Below are 15216 nucleotides of genomic sequence, written 5' to 3'. Positions count from 1 at the left end.
GCGCCCGTGGTTCTTGCTGCTTTTATTTTGAAAACTGACACGGAAAAACGAACCAACGAAAGAAACGAGGCCTCGTTTGTCATTGGTCACATGGTTTTCAGCAAAATGACTCACGCTTCGAAGCGAGGCTTCATCTGACACGCCCCCTTTTACTCGGCGCAAGCCTCGAAGCCTCGGCTTCATTTGTCCCATCACTACCTTGCGGACTGAACTCCTGTGTACCGATCACTGCTTTGGACTTCGACCACTGGTTTTTACCTGTGCCCTTTTGGATACCTTTGCCTCGCGGACTGAACTTCTGTGTACCGAACCTAGCCTGTAATAAAACACTGAGTTTGCTTTCACCTCCGGCTAAGTCTGCATTTGTGTCCTCCGTCTCACAACCCCCTGACATTACGAACTGGCCATAACTGGACGCAGCAGACTGAGCAGCTATGGAGGATCCAGTGGAGGTAATATTTTTATGGGAAGAAATTTCTGAAGAGAAAGCCTAGCTCCAACAGGCTGTGGACTGCATAGACCACATGTCCTCTCCTCCTCTGGAAAATACAGAGGTTCGACGGTTGTGTTCCCACCACGTTTCAGAATAGACTATGAACCCGTGTTCGAAGAGATGGACAATTTCCATTCTCCGGTGGCTCCGGTGATCCCTGCCTGGGCCGTTCGTACAACACCAGCTCCGTTCACGGCTTCACCACGGACAACACCACTCACGACGACGTCACCACTTCCGGTTCCGCCCTCAGTCCCGACGCCGGTGGTCCTTCGCCTCTGGTCTTCAGTCCCGACGCCGGTGGTCCTTCGCCTCTGATCTCCAGTCCCGACACCGGTGGTCCTCCCTCAGTTCTGGTTTCCTGTCCGGACCCCGGAGGGTCCTCGGCTCTAGTTACCTGTCCAGACCCCGGAGGGTCTTCTGCTCCAGTGCTGGTCTCCAGTCCGGACCCCGGAGGGTCTTCTGCTCCAGCGCCGGTCTCCAGTCTGGACCCCGGAGGGTCTTCTGCCTCGTCTTCGGCTCTGGCTTCCTGTCTAGACCCCGGAGGGTCTTCTGCCTCGTCTTCGGCTCTGGCTTCCTGTCCGGACCCTGGAGGGTCTTCTGCCTCGTCCTCGCCGGCGTTCTGCCCTGACCCTGGAGGGTCAGCTTCCTCGTCTGGAGGGTCAGCCTCCTCGTCTCCGCCGACCTTCTGCCCTGACCCTGGTGGGTCAGCCCCATCATCTCCACCGACCTTCTGCCCGGACCCTGGAGGGTCCGCCTCGCCTTCCTCGCCGACATTCTGCCCGGACCCAGGAGGGTCCGCCTCGCCTTCCTCGCCGGTCTTCAGCCCGGACCATGGAGGGTCCGCGTCTCCGTCTCTGGTGTTTCTCCGCCCGGACCCTGGAGGGGCCGTGTCTCTGTCTCTGTTGTTCTTCCGCCCAGACCCTGGCGGACTGAACTCCTGTGTACCGATCACTGCTTTGGACTTTGACCACTGGTTTTTGCCTGTGCCCTTTTGGATACCTCTGCCTCGTGGACTGAACTTCTGTGTACCGAACCTAGCCTGTAATAAAACACTGAGTTTGCTTTCACCTCCGGCTAACAACCCCCTGACAGTTATACCCGCATACTTTGCTAAATGATGTGAAACCTGAGACCAAGTTTTTCTGTTATAGATCAGGCAAATGCTTTTTCTGTCCCAATTTATCCATACAGTCAAGTCTGGTTTTTCTTTTTAATTTGAGGAAATAAAATACACCTTGCTAAGTGATACTGTTATATATTGATGATATACTTATCTGCTCAAAAACAGTGCAGAGCAGACACACTGGCCCTTCTGTGTTATCTTGCGGGCCAGGGCCATAAGGCCAGTAAAAACAAGCTGCAACTGTGGAGAAAACAGGTTAAATATTTGGGCTATAACTGGGGAAGGTCGTACGCTAGATGACAGTGACTGCACTGAACATTTATAGAATAGAATAGAATAGAATAGAATAGAATAGAATAGAAATACTTTATTCATCCCAAGCTGGGAAATTTCACTGACAGATCATGACATTCTCTGCAGCATGCAATCCTCTGCCCCAGCTAATGAAAAAACCTCTTGGAAGAAATTGGGTGCTACATTACATACTGATGGAATTTGGAAAGGTCCAGAAGACAAACCTGTTTTACCTAAATCACTCTATAGATACGCTGCTCTTCTGAGTCATGGATTGGATCATGCCTCAACAGGAGGGATGGTATCTATAGTTAACAGAGCTCACAACGTATGGATTCACAAATGATTAAAAAAATTGTTTGGGCTGTACTATCTGTGCAAAACACAGTACCCCTTTCAACACACATGCATTTATTGAGCTAAATCGATGTGAAAAATACTGTTTAGTGATTCTGGATGTGTTAACTAGGTGGTTTGAACATCTTACCCAGCAGCAGAGGCTATAGAGGCTATATTTGAGATGCTATAGGCCAGCCCTACTATATACACCCACTACGGTCTTTCACAGAAACAAACTCTGCAAAAGAAAATACTGCAGATTATATGGCAGCCATGTTGCGAGGAAAAGATATTACCTTTTCTGTTTCTTCTCCTCAACAGGAAGTGCCTGACCACACCTCCACAGTGAAACCTGGGGACTGGGTATTCATCAAGGTGGTAAAGAGAAAAACCTGGTCATCTGAGAGGTGGAAGAGACCTTACCATGTGTTGCTATTCACACCCACCGCCGTTTGTATTGCTAAGAGGCCAACCTGGATTCACCCGTCACCTCTGAAAGAGCTGTCCAAGCCAGACGAACCTACAAAATAATCTCATCAATCACACCTGCTCTGTGGTAGTTAACACTGCTGGCTACAAAGGGGAGTGATACCAATAGGGGTACTCATCTCAAACCAGTGAAGAGTCATTAGACTGCATTACAATGAAGTTTGGTGCAACTGAGCATGTGCACCACACCCTAATGACATCAAATGATGATGTCATAGAATGGTCTGTCATATGATGTCTTCATTATGTCCTGTTGTAGTAATGCATCTCCGTGGTTACAGAGAATCCATTCGCAGCAGCAGACAGAATTTTCAGTTTACATGCAATCAACAGAGAGTCTTCGCTCTCTAACACACGGACAGAACACATCAGCAAGACAAATCTGCAGTCAACACAAGATTTAACACAGAATCTTTGTGGATTAAAAGACACAACACCCTTGGACAGCATTATTTTGCAAAAAGTTCCACTTTAGAGAGGTAAGAGCACTTTTCCTCAGCTATAAAACTTGATGTTTCTGAGGACATTTACTTTGCTGACAGGAGGATCTGTTCATTAGTCACACTGTGTGTAGTTACAGTGTGGCTCTGACATGTCAGTGTGCTGCTGTGATGAGCAGATGTAAGAACACTTTCTGTCTCAAACAGGATTTTCATCAGCTCTTCTTCTTTTGTTGCCTGTGTGTGAAATGAATAACTGTTTTTTTAATGGCTGCTGTTGTAGTTTTGATGACGTGGTTTTATAGTTTTTGTCTTTATGTAGTTTTTGTTGCCTCTTGAGTGGATTTTCTCACAAAGAGGAACACATATAGTCTTTACATGTCTGACCCTCGAGGTTTATTCTACAGTAAACGTGATTTTAATGTGTGTTACCTGCAGCTGTTGATCATATGAGCAGTTTACTGGTTTTCTTGTCATGCTAATGTCCAACATGTGGAAAATGACTCTTCCCTTGAGGAACATGCACTGTGTGGCACATTTGGCAGCATTATGATTTTAGATTTGTAACATGATATTTCAGTTATTAGTTTGATTGCTGTCAATCAAATAGTCTAGATGGAAATAGGGGTCAACGTGCACCCCCCGGCTTTTTTATTCTACCTGATTTTTTAATTTTTAATTTTTTTAATCCTTAAAGTGTCTATTTTCAGAATCTGCCGGTTACCAAGCTGAAATAATGTCCCAATGACTTTATTTTACCTGACCCAAGCCCAAAAAAATCGGAAAATGATTCAGAAAGTGGCATAACTTTTGATGTAAAAAACATACAACACATTTTTCCATACAATGCTGACCCAAGGAATTCAATGGAATAGTTATTTATTACATTTAACTATATCTTGAATCTCTTTCACGACAAAAACAGCAATTAGTCCCACAATGGGGAAATTGCTTAAGGCAGCCCAGCAAAGAGCGCCATACACCAGTGAGTACACTGGAGGTTATGCAGGTAAAGTGCATGTAACTATATATTGAATCTGTTTCTGGACAAAAACAGCAAAAAATGTGTAATAGATGCGTGGAGGACCAATTTAAATTTTCTCAAGTGATTTGGATGCATTTTTCCAACCACTTGTTATTTCTTTGTGTCTATTTTAAGATCATATTGGGTACCAAGCTGAAATAATGTCTCAAATGCTTTATTTTTAACTCTTTACTGCACCAAACCCGAAAAATTTAAAAATGATATAGAAAGTGGCATAACATGTGATGTAATCAACTTACAGAGACAAATGAACACATTTTCCGACACAATGTTGACCCAAGGAATTCAATGGATTATTTATTACATTTAACTATATCTTGACTCTGTTTTTTGAAAGCCAAAAAACTCTCAACTAGTTGGCCTGCTGTACATGTGGGTTGAGATAGACTTTGGGGGGAGGCAGGTCTATTTTAGACTTATATTTAGTCCAGGATTTTGTCAGCACTGACCATTTTTTAGCATCTTGGCTCATACTACATTGGCTTCATCGAAACCAGGAGCACAGTGCTCCTGGTTTCGATGAACTATAGAGTTGAGAGTTTTTTGGCTTTCAAAAAACAGAGTCAAGATATAGTTAAACGTAATAAATAACGACTCCATTGAATTCCTTGGGTCAACGTGTGGGAAAATGTGTTCATTTGACTCTGTAAGTTGTTTACATCACATGTTATGCCACTTTCTATATCATTTCTAAATTTGTCGGGTTTGGTGCAGTAACCGGCAGATTCTGAAAATAGACACTTTAAGGATTAAAAAAAATCAGATGGCATAAAAAAAGCTGGGGGGTGCACGTGGACCATCCATCTAGACTAAAGCTCTTGTTCTTCTCTTCTTTCTTTTTTTTCTAAATATTATTATATTATAAATATTAAGCATTTTCCACCCTCAAATTAACATGGAAGTCAATGAGAGAGCCCTTCAAAGCATGCCTTCTTGAAAATGCTTCTCCTACAAATTTCAAGATAGAGAAACCATCCAAAGCTTAAAATACTTCAAACATATTGGTCATCATAGACATAAAAATTATACTTTGTAGAGCAACTTCTTGTGATTCTGACGGTGGCCATATTTTTTGTCTGAAGGTTACGGTTTGGACAAAAACAGCAGTTGTTTAGAGGATGTTTTTACATTGGAAACGCATTAGGAGGGGGACAGAGAGAGCTGCCGTTAGGGGCCGTTGATAAATATTCAGGTTGCCATGGATACAGGAAAAAAATTCACAGGCATCTACAGAGGACTTATACTCTGCTTATTGATCAGACTGTAAACATTACATCTGTCATATTAATGATCATTCAGCTCTCTGTTACTTCTCCACATTAAAATCACACAGCCTGTCCTCCTTATAAGCTTATGGTATTATTCCAGCCTCAGACCTTTCATATGGTATGTTCACAGGCTATTCTTTATGGCTTCATGGCTTCATACTGTTCTTGTCTTCAGCAGTTTTTCTTTCATATCTGCCTAATGTTCAAAGATTTTCTACTTTTCAAAATAAGAGCTTGATCTTTTCACCTGATGACAATGGATGAGAAATATGTGAACAACATCTGGGACCCCCTGAAGAATACTATCCAAGAAATTCAGAGAAAGAACAACAGTGGACTGAGCTTCGAGGAGCTATACAGGAATGCCTTTGCCATGGTACTCTACAAGCACGGGGAGAAGCTCTACACTGGCCTGAGGGAGGTTGTCACTGAGCACCTCAGCAACAAAGTAAAGAAACTTTGCTAATACAGTTTTTAAAACTAAACATGCAATTTGTTTATTAGATACAACAAAAAACGTATGTTTTTGTTTATCTATTCAGGTAAGGGAAGAGGTTTTAAACTCCCTAAATAACAACTTTTTGCAAACACTGAACCAGGCCTGGAATGATCATCAAACTGCAATGGTTATGATTAGAGACATCCTTATGTATGTGGTAAGTAAGCTCTTACTTGTCTTGTCAAAGTTTGTCAGGGCTATAAATAACAGTTGTGTATGTAGTGGATGAATGAACTTTGTTGCCCTGCAAGTGGAATATGGTGCTGGTTTGCTGTTTGTGTGCTTTTTAAGAAATGGCCTTTTGTGTCTAACACTAGCCAACCTTCACCTACATCCTATTATGGACTTCGAATGTAAGGCTCTATTTATTTGTGAGCCTAACAATGAGGCTTTGTTGTTGTGTTCACTTGTTTTTCTGGGAAACTGGCAGGACTAGCTGATTTACCTTTGCCAGTACCAGGTCCAAAGTGTGTATGTGGGGGGTTTATGTGAGTGATTGAGCCCTTGAGATAAGTGGAAGCGTAGTCTCAGTTAGACTCCACAGCTCTCCTGGGGTCCATTTGTTGCATGTTCTCCTTTTTCCTGTCCTGCTTTGCCCTTGACTGCTGGCTTTCTGTTGTTGTACTGTACAGACTTGGTGCCTGTGCACTGAGAGTATTTGTTGTTGCTGACCTCTGGAGGAAAGCTCTTACCCATGTAGAAATGTACAAAATTCTATATTCTGCCCTGGGAATGCCACAGTCCTTACCCAGAAAGAAGGGTGGTTGGGCGCTCCCTTAGAGATAGGGTGAGAAGCTCGGTCACCCAAGAGGAGCTCGGAGTAGAGCCGCTGCTCCTCCACATCGAGAGGAGTCAGCTGAAGTCGCTCGGGCATCTGTTTCGGATGCCTCCTGGACGCCTTCCTGGGGAGGTGGTCGGGCATGTCCCACTGGGAGGAGACCCCAGGGAAGACCCAGGACGCGGTGGAGAGACTATGTCTCTCGGCTGGCCTGGGAACGCCTCGGGATTCCCCCAGAAGAGCTGGAGGAAGTGTCCAGTGAGAGGAAAGTCCGGGTGTCCCTGCTTAGACTGCTGCGCCCATGACCTGGCCCCGGATAAGCAGTAGAAAATGGTTGGATGGATGGATGGAATGCACAGTGACAGGATATTCACCAGTTAATAAAATCACTGTGTACACCAGGCATTTGAAATGATGTGAGCTTTGGCCTATGTGTGCATGTGTGTGTAGATGCTGCTCCTTCATCAGGCAGTTTGCAGAAGTGCTATTTGACTCCTGCTGCTACTTACAAATTAGTTTGTCATTTGATAAATGTGGGCCCTGGTGGCCATAGCTAATAAATTTTATTACATGACAGAAGTAAAGTAAAAACTACAGGGACCATTTACAACTAATGGAAACTCTGGAAAGTCTGTGCCTGAACACTATGCAACACTAGTAATGCTACCTACCCTGGCAAGGCCATTCTGCACCTGCACCAGACAATATGTTCTTTCTGTTAAAATATCTGACTGATGTCTTTTTGGAATGTGTATAATGAATACTTTTCTGGCATATATCCCCCTTATGAAAGTTTTTGTTTTTGCTCTGTTCTTTCATCTACTAGGACAGGGTCTATGTTACACAAACCAATGTAGAGAATGTGTACAACCTTGGCCTCATCATATTCAGGGACCAGGTGGTGCATTATGGCTGCATTCGAGACCACCTACGACAGTTGTTACTGGACATGATTGCACAGGAGAGGAAAGGAGAGTTTGTGGACAGGTATAAAAGAATTACTTCTCATGCATTACGTCTTCAAGTTTATTGTCACTGTTGAGGTGCCAATTGTGAGTGTGTGTATCATTTTTCTAAACTACAATTTACTACAGAGGACCCATCAGAAATGCCTGTCAGATGCTGATGATTCTTGGTCTAAATGGTAGATCTGTGTATGAAGAGGACTTCCAAGGCCCCTTTTTAGATATGTCAGCTGAATTCTTTCAGGTAGGTGAAGGTGCTTTGTGCTTTCTGTTTCTTACCCCGGATTTATACCGGATGCGAAAGCGCAGCGTGGCGCTTTACGGATGTAATACGCCCATCTGTCTCACAACATCAATTTACACCAGGAGTGTTTCAGAAGCGTAGTGCTGTGTAGCACTGCCTCCACACTCTCGGGAGATTCACAAAGTCACGTAGTAATCTGCCTGTTTATCTGATGGTTAATGTCCTCTCTACATGTGTCAGGCAGGGTTATAGAGCAGTTTCTGAAAACTCAGTTTACTCTGTCAACACACTCCTTTCTGACGTTGTCCTTATAAAAGCATGTTCTATCATATTAAATTCCGTTTCACTACTTCTCAAACGGAATCTCTCTTCATACATGGCTGTGGCTGTGTTTCTCTGCTGGTAGAGATGTTAAATCAGCAAGAGTTCAGTCTGACAGCATTTTATTTTGAAAATCCACTGGAAACTCGTTTATTCTGGTGCTTGACTTCCTGTCTGCTCGATGTAGTTGGTGCAAATAGATGCGTCTTGGACACTTCTCCAAAATAGAACTGCTGTGTATCACTCGTGGAGCAGCATGCATCAATGCTTCTGGGACACTTCTAAAACGCGCTGCAATGTGGCCAGTGTAAATACACTCATTGACTATAATGGAAGCATTTCACAGAGCTTGACGCTACACTTCAGTTACGCTACGCTTGCGAGTCCGGTATAAATCCGGGGTAAATGAAAACCTTGTAATAAACAATATACTCTGATGTTTTCTAGATAGAGAGCCAAAAGTTCTTAGCAGAAAACAGTGCCAGTGTCTACATAAAAAAGGTTGAGGCCAGAATCAATGAAGAGATTGAGCGGGTTATGCACTGTCTGGACAATTCTACAGAAGAGCCTATTGTAAAGGTGGTGGAAAGGGAGCTCATTTCTAAACACATGAAGACCATTGTGGAGATGGAGAACTCTGGTCTGGTTCACATGCTTAAGAATGGCAAAACAGAAGGTAAAACCATGACTGGATTATACTTGCATTTACATTTAGAAAAAATAAACATGCACCAAATAATTTTCTTTTTTATCTCTTGTTTTTTATTTTACTTTACTGTCAGATCTGGCGTGCATGTACAAGCTGTTTAGTCGTGTGCCAAATGGCCTGAAAACAATGTGCAAGTGTATGAGTGCTTACTTGCGAGAGCAAGGAAAGGCTCTAGTATCAGAAGAGGGAGAGGGCAAGAACCCCATCAACTATATTCAGGTGTGCTGGAGGAACACAAGTTAACATGTACAGACTTATAAACTTAGAGAACCTTGCTAAATGACATCGTCTCTCTGCGACTTCCTCCTCAGCAGGGTCTGTTAGACTTGAAGACAAGATTGGATCGCTTATTGCTTGAATCCTTCAACAATGACAAACTCTTCAAACAAACCATAGCCGGAGACTTTGAGTATTTCATTAACCTAAACTCCCGCTCACCAGAGTACCTGTCACTCTTCATCGATGATAAGCTCAAGAAGGGAGTCAAAGGGGTATGTGGCTTCTTAGAAAACATTGTTTAAGAAGCTGTACAACACCTTTTTCCACCAAGTTTTCTTTTGTAGGCACATGTTCGAGCTGTACTATACATTGCTTTGTCTTTTTTAACCCCCAGTTGACAGAACTGGAGGTGGAGACGATTCTTGACAAAGCCATGGTGTTGTTCAGGTTTGTGCAAGAGAAGGATGTTTTTGAAAGGTACTATAAAAAGCATCTTGGCCGTCGGCTGCTTAGCAACAAGAGCGTCTCGGATGACTCTGAAAAGAACATGATCTCTAAGCTCAAGGTAAAGGAATTTTTAAAAAGTTTAATCGTACCCTGTTGCATGGATCCTCATATGACTGTCAACATGTTCACCTCATTATTCTCTTTTTTTTTGTTTGCAGACAGAATGTGGCTGTCAGTTTACATCAAAACTGGAAGGGATGTTCAGAGACATGAGCATCTCCAACACTACAATGGAGGAGTTCCGGGAACACATTAAAACCACATCGGTAAGCCAGTCTGAAAGTTTAGTTGAAAAACTGATAATAAACTGATAATCATTACCAGCATTCTGAAAGAAGTTACAAAAACATTCATCTCTTTCAGGCGTCTTTAAGTGGGGTAGACCTTACAGTAAGGGTCCTCACTACCGGCTACTGGCCTACTCAGTCTGCTCGTCCCAAATGCACCATCCCCCCTGCTCCCAGACATGCCTTTGAAGTCTTCAAACGGTAATGATTTTATGTAAAAGTTTTGCTAAACATATGGAAGCTCAGTTTTGTGAGTTTTCTAAATAACCACATTGTTCTTGTTTTTATGTTACAGGTTTTACCTTGCTAAGCACACTGGTAGACAGCTCACACTGCAACACCACATGGGCGGGGCAGACCTGAACGCAACTCTCTACGGAGCCGTTAAAAAGGTAGATGCCAAGGCTGTGGAGGACTTAAGGGGGAGATTCACTCCTCCCTAGCACAGATTACATGCCCAAATGAATCCATAGTGTGAAACATTTACAAATCCGATTTTTACATGCTGACTTCTTGAAGGTGACTTAATCAAGTAGCGTGTCCTATGCCAGTATTTTAAATACATTTTTAACTGTGGTGAAACCTGACTTTTAGCAGCTAGGGTTTAAAACTCCTGTTGTCAAAACACAGGCTAAAGTTAGTGTCATACTTCAGTTTTACTCCATTTTGTCCTTTATCTACAGGAGGATGGTTCAGAAGCGGGTGTGGGGGGTGCCCAGGTGACTGGTGTTAACACCAGGAAGCACATACTCCAGGTCTCCACCTTCCAGATGACTATCCTCATGCTCTTCAACAACAGAGAAAAGTGCACTTTTGAGGTGGGATCACATTGAAGCACCCTTTTCCCTCTTTAGCCCATTAGATGTGTGTTTTTTAGGAATATTGGACTATTTGCTAGAAGAACAGATTTTAATAATTCCGGTCCCCTTCTACAGGAGATCCAGCAGGAGACAGATATTCCAGAGCGAGAGCTGGTGCGAGCACTGCAGTCTTTGGCCTGCAGAAAACCCACACAGAGAGTTCTTACCATGGAGCCAAAGTCCAAGGAGATAGAGAACGGCCATGTGTTTACGGTCAATGATCAGTTTACTTCCAAACTGCACAGAGTCAAAATACAGACAGGTAAGCAGGCACAGACACACCAGAGTGAGCCTATGTGTTGCACCACTTTCTTGACTTTAGTGGATTTCTATTTGTTAAGCTGACGGTGTCAGTACTTCAGAGCTTACTTGTAAAACTCTTATATAATTAATAACATGTTACAGAATCAGAATCAGAAATACTTTATTGATCCCAGGGGGAAATTGCTTGCATTCCAGGTGCTCCATGTATACTTAAAAAATTATTTAGAAATTATTTAGAAATATAAAATAAGGTAAAATAGAGTAGAATAAAAATAAAACCTAAAATAATTCTAAACATTAATAAACATTCAAGTTAAATCCAGGCAAGTGAAAACTGATAGTCACATATAATACAACTAATACTGTGTGCAGTAACCTGTGTCTACAATAAATCCAATATGGATATAATTAACAAGACAGTGTGTTAGATCAGATTGTCTGATATCAGAGGGAGGGGTTGCACAGTTTGATGACCACAGGAAGGAATGACCTCCAGTGGTGCATTTAGGAGGGATCAGTCTGGCACTGAAAGTACTCCTACACCTCAGCAGTACATGGTGGAGAAGATGGAAGCTGTTCTCCAGGATCCGCTGCAGCTTAGACAGCATCCTTCTGTCTGGAAACTGCTGTCAGGCAGGGACGTGCAGAGACCTTTGGACGGGCAGGTGCTCAAAGTGAGGGGGGCACATGGAACATGAACTTGAAACACCATACAGAAATCCCCCGTACAATGTAACTGGTTGAATCAAACCAACCCATAGTCATAGAGGGGATAAAGGAGGGGTGGAGGTACAGCCTATATCCACAAAGCCATAATTCATGCTGTGCATTTAGGGCTTACGAAGATAATGTGTTAAGTTGAATTTATAAGCTGTAAAAATACTGGGAGGGGGCACCTCTGGGGGAGGGGGGGCTTGGGTGTCCTCACCAAGAAAAATTTTAATGAAGTAGAAGCCATTTCCTGCATTCTGGTTGGATTTCAACACCTATTTTACTGACAGAAGTAAAGGATTAACTCTACTAACTATTTCAATCATGAGAGACGAACTGAATGAGAAAGATTTATTAAGTACAAAGTTTGAATGTGCATTGGCGTAGACCCCGATGTGAAGACCACAACCGAAAAGGGGGGAAAACGCAAGAGGAGAGGCCGCTGGATCAGAAGATCCCCCCGGGGTCTAGACCTGGTGGTGGTGGAGAGCTGGAGGGCAGGAGATAGGAGGCCTTAACTGGCGTGGATCTGGTGGTGCTTGGGGTGGAGGAGGGTTGCCGGGTTTGATCAGAAGACAGTTGGAGAGGAGATGGAGACTTTTAAATTTCGTGCTAAGCTGTGATTGGTCAGGAGAGGGACGGAAAGCAACAGCTGATTGGTGAGGGAGGCACTTTCTATTAAGCGTCTGACTAAGAGAGGGGAAGAGAAGGGGAGCAGAGGAGTGAGGGAGAGAGGGAGAAAGATTAGGAAGCGGATAGGGATAAATGGTGAATGATGGGAAACAGAGTCTTCCTGATTGAACTTACACTAAGAGCTACATTACTGAGAGATTCAATAATAACTCCTTATTTATTTTAAGCAATGATGACAAATACAAAACAAACTGAAAACGAAACAGTTTTGTCAGCCTAATGGTGGTACTACACTAACAGTTTATTAGAACAAAATATGTTTACATCTGTTACTTTTTAACCTCTGTGCCACCATGATTTTAACCACAAAAACCACATTTCTGTTTCACTGTATTTCCAATGAGACATCACCTATCACCACCTGTCCGCTGCATGGTGTGCTTGCAGCTGAATCTCAGACCTAGCTAGCCTCAAAGCTGGGTTAGGACTCTTTCTGTAAGTTAAAGTGTACGTTGTGTATGTTTTCCTAATGAACCTTCTCTTTCATTATTTTTATCATCCTTTACCAGTTGCTACTAAACAAGGGGAATCAGATCCTGAACGGAGAGAGACCCTGCAGAAAGTGGAAGATGACAGAAAGCATGAGATTCAGGCAGCCATCATCAGAATCATGAAATCGAGGAAGAAGTTGCAGCACAATGTCCTGGTAGCAGAGGTAAGCAACACACAGAATCACTTGAAATCAAATAGACATCTCTAAAGCTTTAACACTATGATTTTTGTACTTCTATGATTTCTGTCTTCAGGTGACTCAGCAGCTGCGGTCACGTTTTCTTCCCAGCCCTGTGGTTATCAAAAAGCACATAGAAGGACTAATCGAAAGAGAATACTTGGCGAGGACACCAGAGGATCGTAAAGTGTACACCTACGTTGTGTAGAACGTGAACTGTGAAATAAGAGGAGAAATAGACTGTACGAGGGTAATGGGAGTTTGATTTTTTTGCTCTGTTGTTACGCGTGAATTGGAAGTTTCTTTTAAAGACGAACACTGGGAACCTGATTTCAATCAACAGTGACTAGATGTTTAGATGAGAAAATATTTATTGAAGTACAATGAATGAATGAATTGTGCTTTGGCGTTCTAGACCCTGATGACATCCAAAACAGGGAAAGGACAGGAGATGAGGCTGATTAAACAAGAAATCCCCCCGGGTCTAGACCTGGTGGTGGTGAAGGAGCTGAAGAGCAGGGGATAAGAGGCCTTGCCCTGCTGAGGAACTGGTGGTGCTTGGGGTGGAGGAGGTTTGCCGAAATCGATCTGAAAGACAGCTGGAGAGGAGACAGAAAACTTTGAAATGATTTGCTGAGCTGTGATTGGATAGGAAAGGGACGGCTCGGCCGCTGATTGGTGGGGGAGTTGCTCTATATTAACCAGCTGATTATATGGGAGGCAGAGAGAGAGAAAGGGGTCGAGGGAGAAGGAGAGATAATTATGAGGAGGTTGACAGGGGAGAGGTGGTTGGAAGAAGTGATGAAAATGTGAAGATAGTCTTCCTGATTGAACTTGCGCTAAGAGCCTCATTTATCATTCCCATTTAGGGCCGTTTACACAGTAGATACACTTAAATGGGAATTAAAATCTTAACGTAGGAAGAAAAATGAAAAAAAAATCCACCAGATCTCCTAGTGGATTTTTAAATCAGAGCCCCGAAAATTAGTATTAATGCTTTAGTTTGTAGTTATTTGTTTGTAGTTACTTGTGATGCAAACTCCAAAATGAACCGATGTCAGTATTTTCTTTGAAAGAGTGCAACACTGTTGTTACATCCTAAACCCATAGGGGGGTTTGATAGTAGGGATATTTAATGTTGCCTCTATCAGGCTCATAATGTCTTCTGATTATTATATGTGGCATACAGGAGATTGTTGTGCTTTTCCACAGTCTATTAAATCAGCTGATTTACAGACAGATTGTACTGCGGTTACATAGTCTTTACAGCAGGGGTGGCCATTAATTAATTAATAATAATTAATTAATTCTTAACCGTGTTTCAGCAAATTAAATTCAGATTGCAGATTCTCCAGCAATTCAGAGCAATCTGATGCTTCAGGTGCAGCAATCAAACTTGCATTTTCTTCAGGAAATGCTTTTCTAGTTAGAAAAAAAATAGATACAATACACATGTTCCTGGACTGTCCGGAACTCACCCCTTTCTGAGGAGGCTGAGAACCCTCCTTAAGGATGAGGCAGGCATGGCGTGGGAGGAGGAAGATTGGAGGCTGTTCCTCCTCTTTGGGGACACATCCAACTACAAGAACAATGCAATAATCAATCTGACTGGACAATTCGCAAAACACGCAGTATACATCACAAGAAACACAAAACCTCAAAGAAAACCAGAAACTGAACACCTGGGATTTCTTCACACTGACACTGAAACAATATGTAGGAGCACTGGTGGGGAGGGAAACACGCCTTCGGGCAAAGATTTTGGATGGGCACAATTTATTTACCATAGAGAATGGAATGGTATATTTCAGTTTCTGAAAATGTTTTCATTTTTGTGTTTCTAAAGTTGGGTTTTTGTGGTATCCTCTTAGGACATGAATGAATTAATGTATTTTGCTTTTTGTTTTCTGTAAATATTTTAAATCAGTGGTCCCCAACCACCGGGCCGGGGACCGGTACCGGTCCATGGGTCATTTGGTACCGGGCCGCACAGAA

General features: G+C 42.9%; 1 protein-coding gene across 1 annotated transcript; it reads left to right on the top strand.

The window, feature by feature from the left end:
- The first annotated feature begins 5744 nt into the window (after positions 1-5744).
- LOC114447105 (cullin-3-like) lies at positions 5745-13597 on the top strand. Its single transcript, XM_028423169.1, has 15 exons — positions 5745-5942; positions 6037-6150; positions 7598-7758; positions 7866-7980; positions 8749-8977; positions 9084-9229; positions 9325-9501; positions 9624-9794; positions 9895-10002; positions 10100-10224; positions 10319-10415; positions 10707-10841; positions 10959-11145; positions 13061-13206; positions 13298-13597. The coding sequence occupies exons 1-15, from the start codon at positions 5745-5747 to the stop codon at positions 13427-13429; spliced, it is 2241 nt and encodes a 746-aa protein (XP_028278970.1). The 3' UTR covers positions 13430-13597.
- The last annotated feature ends 1619 nt before the right edge of the window (positions 13598-15216 follow it).

The sequence above is a fragment of the Parambassis ranga genome, chromosome 15 (assembly GCF_900634625.1).
Source record: "Parambassis ranga chromosome 15, fParRan2.1, whole genome shotgun sequence".
In the NCBI taxonomy this organism is placed as follows: Eukaryota; Metazoa; Chordata; class Actinopteri; family Ambassidae; genus Parambassis; species Parambassis ranga.
This window is presented reverse-complemented; position numbering and strand designations above follow the sequence as displayed.

What these genes read in the sequence shown, in the direction of transcription:
- LOC114447105 (XM_028423169.1), top strand. Translation starts at nt 5,745, where the DNA reads ATGACAATGGATGAGAAATATGTGAACAACATCTGGGACCCCCTGAAG. An exon ending in GAGACATCCTTATGTATGTG is followed by an intron (nt 6,151 to 7,597) that starts GTAAGTAAGCTC and finishes TTCATCTACTAG; the next exon opens with GACAGGGTCTATGTTACACA. An exon ending in GCCTTTGAAGTCTTCAAACG is followed by an intron (nt 10,225 to 10,318) that starts GTAATGATTTTA and finishes TTTATGTTACAG; the next exon opens with GTTTTACCTTGCTAAGCACA.